This window comes from Anser cygnoides, chromosome 4, assembly GCF_040182565.1.
Source record: "Anser cygnoides isolate HZ-2024a breed goose chromosome 4, Taihu_goose_T2T_genome, whole genome shotgun sequence".
In the NCBI taxonomy this organism is placed as follows: Eukaryota; Metazoa; Chordata; class Aves; order Anseriformes; family Anatidae; genus Anser; species Anser cygnoides.
The window spans coordinates 6061724-6069713 of NC_089876.1; the positions used below are offsets into that span (position 1 = coordinate 6061724).

At 56.2% G+C, this 7990-nt stretch overlaps 1 protein-coding gene across 1 annotated transcript; it reads left to right on the plus strand.

The window, feature by feature from the left end:
• Window positions 1–939: 939 nt before the first annotated feature.
• CD8B (CD8 subunit beta) lies at window positions 940–7641 on the plus strand. The gene is made up of 5 exons (XM_048081118.2): window positions 940–1317; window positions 3200–3547; window positions 5059–5154; window positions 5553–5642; window positions 5741–7641. Exons 1-5 carry the CDS (start codon window positions 1272–1274, stop codon window positions 5779–5781), a joined length of 621 nt encoding a protein of 206 aa, XP_047937075.2. The 5' UTR covers window positions 940–1271; the 3' UTR covers window positions 5782–7641.
• The last annotated feature ends 349 nt before the right edge of the window (window positions 7642–7990 follow it).

Consider the following 7990-nt stretch of genomic DNA (forward strand, 5'->3'; position numbering starts at 1 on the left):
CAGGAAATCGTATCGAACAGCGGCGGTGGGGTGGAGGGGGTGGGGGGAGAGTGTCAGAGCAGCGAAGAAAAATCTGGTGAAAAATTCAAAGACAAAACTGCACTGAGCAAAATCATTTTTTCCTGTTCGTCGGCCAGCTCAAAGCGCTTGGGGGGGTCCCCGTGCCCCTATGTGAGACCCCCGGGAGCAGGGGAACCCCCGGAGCTACCCCAGGGGCTCTGCAAGCAGCACGAGTGGGGGTGCGAGGGGGCAGAAACCGAAAGGGAACCCCGGCGAAGAGAGTGAAGAAAATTACACCAAACGACACGTGTTGTTTTTTTCCCGAACATGGAAATATCGAAGGCTTGTGCCACCCACCCACCCCTTCTCCCCTGCAATTTCACACCACGTGTTTCACCGTCCAGATCCCAAACCCCGCGTGCTTCAAACCTCGCAGTACCCAGGGCCTTTCGAAGCAACGCTGGTATTTCACTTATGACTTAAATATTTCTGCGTATGAGACGCTCGGTGTCGAAGCTCGGGGCCAGGTGGGGAGCCCGAGCAGAATTTCCTTACTTTTGCGGTTTGTCAGCCGCCAACAAACAGCCTTTGTTTGAGGTTTCATGCTGTCGGCTTCAAAGCTTTCTGCGATGCCTCTTGCGTGTGCTTCATGGAGAGCTAGGGGTGCTCTCGGCATTTTCCAGGGCCGGGACAAAACGCCTCCTGCAGAAGGATGGCTTCTCACCCGCTGCTTGTCAGCGCCCGCGGCTGCCGCCGATTTTGCTGCCTTCTGCTGAAGAAAAGGGCCGCACGCCTCAAATTGCGTCTTCTCCTTTTGAAAGCTATTTGGTTTTAAGAGAGGAGAAACCAGCCCGAGCTCATTGCTTCCTTCTTTTGTTTTTAATGCCAAGCCCTCCAAATTAGCTTGCTACGCTTTAATTGCTAGGGGCTAGGTTTGGAAAGAGAAGGAAAAGCCACGTGGGGAAATACGAAGAAATAATGAAAAAGCCAGCCCGGAGTGGCTTCGGGGTTTTCTCTCCCCGAGGACGCTGCAAGGCAGCCCCGTGCGGTGCAGGGGGCCTGACGCACACCTGATTTTGGGGCTGGGCACGGAAGAAGCCTCCGCTCCTCGCCAGACGTCACCGGTGGCATCTGCGCGCAGCCGGGGGACAGCCAGCCACGCCGCCACCGTCACCTCCATCCCACCAGGAGAGCGGGATCCAGAGGGTCCCTCCCGGAGCGTGGGGTCCCCCAGGATCCCCCAGCCGCTGGGGCCGTTGGGCATCGCCACCATGGTGTGGCTGTGGCTCTGGCTTTGGCTCTGCCTGCAGCTCCCAGGTAAGAGAGATGCCTCTGGGTTAGGGGAACTTAAATATCCAGGCTTAGGATGGAGCTACAGAAGGTTATCGCCTCCCCACTCAATGATTTATAATGCCATGTTTAGTGGTGTAGACACCGCAGGGCTTGGTTTTACTGCACCCCCTCAGTGCAGGCATTCAGTGGGAAGGCGCCGACCCCCCCGGTGTCCCACTTTGCTAATGGATGTCCTGTAACTGGGTAAAGCAGCCCCCAGGGTAGTGTCAGGGTGATGAACATCCAGGCAGATGTCCTCCCGAGTGTTTCCAAGGGGCCTCCGCAAGAACTCGGGTGGCATAAAAACGTGCTTGCCGGTGGATTGCAGGGGGCTGGAGCGAAAATGTAGCTGATGTGTGTGTGCTATAATTGATGTATATGTGCTATAGTTGATGTGCATATGCTATAGTCGGTGTGTATGCATAGCATATATACATGTACCAGACATATAGTGAATACGCAGTTGACCCCATACGGTGGTGGGGTCCCCCCATACCCTCCTGAGCCTGTTGGTCACAGCAAGAAGCTGGGTGGTGAAGATTAAATAACTACCAAGAAAACGAGATAGTGACTTGGGGGAGAAAAGCATCACATTACGGACCAGGTTGGCTGTCTCCCCTGCAGAGAAAACCCCCAAAAAATCAGAATGTGCCCCGCATGGGCAACCTGCAAAGGGAAACTTGGCCGTTTCTGAGCTGTGCCCGCATGGGGAACAAACCCAGCCCCATCCCCTGCTCCCAGCCAGAGCCGGCACCGGGATGGGGCTGCAGGTGCAAAGCGATTTCCGTGCAGGTGTCTCCACGGGGTTTTGAAGGAATGGGGACATTTTAAGGCAAAAAGGGGGAAAAGGGGGGCTCTTTCTGCATGGCTGTAAAGCACGCCTGGGAAACTGGCGGGGGAAGAGAGCGCAGCCTTATCTCCCGAGGGTGTTTTTCGCTCGGTCTCTGCAGCTGTGTGGGATGTTTGCTGAACACGAAGGGCTGCACGCCGCTTCTTTGTCGCTCCCCAAGGCCGCACCGCCTCGCTCCTCTCTCACACACAAACACCGCTCGCGTCTGCCCGGGCAAAGCTCGGCCGAGATAGTTGTTCCCCAAAACTTGCTCAGCCCAAACAAGGCGGTGCAATGCCAGATGGAAGCTTTTGAAGCCCTCCGCTACCCTTGAGCCGTTCTCCTTCCCCAGATCACAAAACTCCTGTGAGCAAGAGGCCGTCTTCATGAAAATAAATAGAAAATGAAATGGGCTCACTTTGAAATGCCTTTACCTTTACATTAATTTTCCCATCCCTTCCAGAGGTTTTCCTGCCACTCCTAGAGATGCATTTTTTTTAGGAGGAGGCCGAGACATATCCCACACCTCCACCACCTTCTTAACATATGTTAAGGAGCTCAAAAGGATCTGTAGATTCCAAAAAATGAGAGAATGCCAACCAATACAGGCCCTAGCACACCCTTAAAAGCATCCCTCCATCCCTCCCTTTGCCGCTGAGCTCTGTCTCTAGAGGAGCGGATATGGGGCAAAATGCAGTCGTATATGGTTTTGCCAAAATATCTTGGTTTTGCCAAAAAATAACTGGGGACCCAAAAAGGCTTCTGAAGGAGCACGGACTGGTGTTTCTGCCAAATGTGCTCTGGTCGGGTGTTACTGAGCCCCAAAGGGAGTTCTTAGCATGGAAGGGAAGTGAGGGAGGTATTTACAAGATATTTAAGTGTGGATGTGGCATCGAGGGACGTGGTTTGGTGCTGGGACCCGGCAGGTCGGGCTGATGGTTGGACTCGGTGATCCTGGAGGTCTTTTCCAACCGAGGTGAGTCTACAGTTCTAACAAAAACAAAATACACAGCTATCTATTCCTGGCTCTTTCTGTAGGTTTCTGTGCCAATCTACGTTTGTCCCAGACTCCAGACCGTATTTTAGCCCAAACTAACAACAGCACGGACATCCTCTGCCAGACGAAGAAGGAGCACACCGGGGTGTACTGGTACCGCTGGAACCAGGGGCGGCAGCAATTCGAGTTCCTGCTGTTCTCCAACTCGCTGGGCAAAAGCACCTACGGCGTCAATGTCAGCCAGGAGAAGTTCAGCGTCCGCGGGACGAGCTCCCAGTCCTACAGCCTGCACATCGGCCGGCTGCACGCCTCGGACGCGGGCATGTACTACTGCTCCATCTCCCAGTCCTCCGAGCTCATCCTGGGCAGCGGCACCAGGCTCGGCGTGGGTGAGCATCGCCCCCGGGGCGCCAAAAGGTGCCGGCGGTGGGCTGCGACGAGGGGATGTGTGGTGGTAGATGGTTTTTTACAGGTTTGGGATACAAGGTTCAGGCTGTGGGGGTTTTCATGAAGAGATGTGTAATGGGATAAGCAGAAATGACAGCAAACAGCTGCACTGCAGGGCAGCGGCATGGGCAGTCCTTCTGCCACCACTGCTGTGGTCGTGCCGTGAGCTCTGCCTTGGCCCGAGCGTTTTAGGGTTTCCCTGGGGAGCCATTCAGCCCCCAGTGCTGGCATGCCCTGCTTCTTGCTACCCCCCCCACAGTACTTTAGGTGAGAGCTTGGGTTTGTGCCCTGCTCATCTCCCAGGTCCGTCCACGCTCTGGCTCTCCGTACCCTTCTGCAGGTGACAAGGGCAGCTCAAAGCCAGGGGACATCGCCCCTGGGGTTGGGTCCGGTGGCAGGTTTCGAGCCTGTCCTTCACACAAGGGATTTATTTGGGATTTGTTCCACCCAGCATCTGTCTGCAGGTCGCCTGAGGCAAAGCCCAGGTCCCACAGCAGCTCCCCTCAGCCCAGTTTTCCCCCAGCACGGAGCAGGGGTGGCACAGGAACACTCGTGTGTTCAAAGCAGGCTCCAGCCCTTTCCTTGGGGGCTTTTAGGGACAGAAATAACTTATTTAACCAAGCTGCAGCTGAGGTTGCTGGCTCTAAAACTTCCCTTTCCTCCTTTTTACACATATGCCCTGCACCTCTCATTCACTGAGCTGCCTCAGAAATCCCTTTTGGATCCTTGCTGGCTAGAAGGAAAGCTGCTTTCAGATAACAGAGAGCTGTTTTTTAATCAGCTATGCACTTATCTATGTCCCAAAAGCAAGGCATGAAAAACATGCCTGAAATTCGGCATGCTCAAGGCCGCTCCGATGTAAAACTAAACCCCAGCAGGTGGCTGGGGAGGACTCCGACCCCGCTGGACTCGTTCTTTTTTCCCTTCAGTACCCACAATAAAATAAATCACCCTTAAGCCCCTTTAAGTCCAAATTTTATTAGGAAATAAACACAGTTCTGAGCAACAACGTGAATATGGTAAGGATTCAGGGACCCTTTAAAACGTCCCATGCTGCTGAGATCCCATTCCCTGTGCTCACGGGTAAAGAGCACGGGGTTAGCCCCCGACGGGCAGCAACGCAGAACTTTAAAATAAATAATGGGTGCTTATTTCTGGCTGCGGGGCCGTGCTGGTGGGGCTGGGCCTGGCAGTAAGTGAAGCCCGGGGAAATTTCCCTCTTCTCTGCCTTGGAGGTGCCCAAGGCCAGGCTGGATGGGGCTGGGGGCAGCCCGGGCTGGTGGGAGGTGTCCCTGCCCATGGCAGGGGGCTGGAGCCGGGTGGGCTTTAGGGTCCCTTCCAACCCAAACCGTTCTGTGACTCCACAAAGGATTTAGCTTCAAAAGCCACAGTTCCCAGCCCCACCTGCTGCTGTGCTCGGTGCGACAGTGACGCCCTTCTCCCTCTTTCCCAGTTGATGTTTTGCCTCTGCCTTCCACGTCCACGCCGGCCCCGCTCACCAGGAGACCCTCACGGTGCAAACCCAAAAGCAAAGCCGCGGGCAGCAGAGGTACAGAAACGCGTCGTCTCCGGCCGCCTCGGGGAGGGTTCTGGGCTGAGCTGTCCTCGGGAGCGATGCCCTGGGTTACAGGGGGGTTTAGGGCCAGGACGGATTCCCATTTATCTCTGGTGCCCTCTGTGTGTGCAGCCCCCCCCGGGTGCAGCACCAGGTGGATTCCTGCCCCAGCGAGGATGCCACAAAAAAGGTTTCCGTGGCTATGTTCCCCCCGATGCCTTCGGCTTAACGCATCCCCAAGGGACACCCCATCCTGTCCTCCACCCCCCCCCCCGAGGTCCTGAGCTGCTTTTCTCCCTGCCCACCCCACGCTCCATCACCTGGGCAGGACGGTGCCCACGTGCTGAGCCGGAGGGGCAGCACCACACCGCGTCCCCCCCCCCTATTTCCAGGTGCCTGCAGCCCCCTGGTCTGGGTCCCGCTGGCCGCCGGCGCCCTGATCCTCCTGCTGAGCGTGGTGCCCACCGCCCGCCGCTTCTACCGTAAGCACCGGGGTCATCCCGGGAGAGGGAATTTGGGGAGAAAAATGGGGGGTCGGGGGCACCCCACGCTGACCCTGACCGGCCTCGTCTCTCCTCAGGGCTGCGGCGGAGGCTGTGGCGTCGCATCCACAGGCAGTAAATCCTGCTGGGAAAAGGTACGGAGCAGCCCCCGCCCGGTGCTGAGCCCTGCCTGGATGTGACCTGGCAGGGATGTTGAAGAGAGGACTTGTGGTGGGACCTGTACGTTTCCGTCCTGCGACGGACCGCGATTTTAAGCTTTTTCCCTGACGCAGCAGCTGATAATTAGACTGGGCCAGATCCTGCAACGTGCTGAGCCTGTCTCAAGGAGCCTTAGAGGAGCGGGGCGAGCCCCTGCACCAGGGCTGGGGCACCAAAGGGACGCAGCCAGGCTCGAAAGATGCTCTGGGAGCGCCTGGGCTCTCTGTGCTCCCCCACGGGACAGCACCTCTGTGCTTTGGGCTTCCTCCTGCTAGTGCTGGTCGATGACTTTGGTGAGGAAAACGTCAGGAGCAGCCGGCGGGGGAAGGTTACTGCGCACCTCGTAAAGGTGTTAGCGGCTGGTAGAAGTGGTAAAAGCACTGCTCAGCTGCACAGGCTGCCGTCTCCTGGCCCCGCTTTGGGCAGGATGGGGTCAGCAAGGGGCTGTGGGCACGGCAAGGAGTCGCCGGCTGCGCCTGGGAGCGAGCAAGGGTTAAAGCACGCACCGAGCCCCCGGGGGAGCAGGGCCGGGGGGGGGCTCGGCTCCCACGGGAGCCTGCAAACAGGCAGCAGGGGGAGAGGAAGGCAGACACAGCCACGTCCCAAGGCCGAGCACCTGGCAAAACAGCCGCTGATAACAAGCGGAGGAGCCCAACGGCACGGCCAGGGACGATCCTGCCCTGGCTGCGGGGACGCTGAGCCCCTGGGGCACCCGGGGGTGCTGAGCACATGGCTCTGCCATGCTCGCCGCAGCTCACTGCTTAGGAAAAGCCCTTTTTATCTTCATTTCCAGGAGAAAAATCAGCCCGCAGTGGCAGTGCCACATCCGTGGGGCACAGTGGCTGCGGTGGCTGGGGTACAGCAGCGTCCGTGCCGCTGATGCGCCGGGCACATGCGTGGCACTGGCTGCGTGCTTGGTGTGCTGGGCAGGTGATTTTTTACAACATGCAATCCTTAGGCAATAACTATAAGGAAACCCCTTTGAAGCTGTCCGTGTGCAAAGGTTGATTCCGGCAAATATAAATGTTTTGGATCGGTGTTCGCCTCTCGGCTCCCTGCCCACGGGTGAGTAACGGTAACAGGCAGTGAGGAATTCGCTTAATTTCTGAGTGCCCCAGTTTGGTTTTGCTGCTCCCTTACAGCTGGTAAAAAAAATAAATAAATAAATAAATAAATAAAATTAAAAAAAAACAACACCCTAAGCTGCACCTCAGCTGCGTGCAATGAGGACAGAGGGGACAGCAGCAGCCGAGGTTGCACCTCCTTTCGAAAAGCAGCTTCGCGCACTTTATCAATGGAAACTATGAAAAAAAAAATAATCCGGTGATGCCTCTGATCACCAATAGAGTATTTTCAGGCAGCAAACCTCCGTCGCGCTCAGAGATCTGAGCAGCAGGTTTCACAAATGCGAGAGCCGGTGGAAAAATCGCCCCCCTTTCACAGATTTTTTTTTCCAGAGCACACGCACGAAAGAAATAGAAACGCTAATGAAAAGAGGCTTTCACATCTGAGAAAACGAGCCCCCGGCATTTGCAGCTGTTTTTTTTTTTTTTTCCTTTCCTACCCTCCTCGCTGTGGAAAGCACAACGACAAGAGCAGCCAAAGCTCAGGGCGCTGCGAGGCGAGCGGGGACGGGGGCACTTCGGTGGTGAAACCCCGCGGAAAAACGCTGCGGGGCCACCGCTGATGGCAGCGAGCCCGAGCCAGCCGCAAAGCCGGGTCCGTGGAGGGAGGGGGAAGAGACACGGAGATGGCATCAGAGTGGTAGCATCACCCCAGCGTGATGTCCTCCCTAATTTCTTCCTCCTTCTGTATTTCCTCCCAAAGAGCTGCCAGCCTTCTGCTCCCTCCTCCTGCCAGGAGAAGGGAAAAATGATGGGATTTAACACTGAGAGCCCCGAGCCCTCGATCGGCGGCTAAACGATGTCACACAAATGGCACCAGGAGACACTGCACGAGGTCTGACAAAGACAAAGTGCCTTCAAACAGGACAAGGAGAATACAAAGAGTTCCCTACCTCGAGCCCACACCCATCAATCAGCGGGCAAGGAGTTGTAAAAGAGGTCAGAAACAACACATTGCAATGATCCGCCACATACTGAATACGTTTTATTCCTTGTTATACTAGG

Coding starts and splice junctions, on each gene's coding strand:
- CD8B (XM_048081118.2), top strand. CDS start 1,272: ATGGTGTGGCTGTGGCTCTGGCTTTGGCTCTGCCTGCAGCTCCCAG. Junction 3,548..5,058: donor CGGCACCAGGCTCGGCGTGG/GTGAGCATCGCC, acceptor CCTCTTTCCCAG/TTGATGTTTTGCCTCTGCCT. Junction 5,643..5,740: donor CACCGCCCGCCGCTTCTACC/GTAAGCACCGGG, acceptor GTCTCTCCTCAG/GGCTGCGGCGGAGGCTGTGG.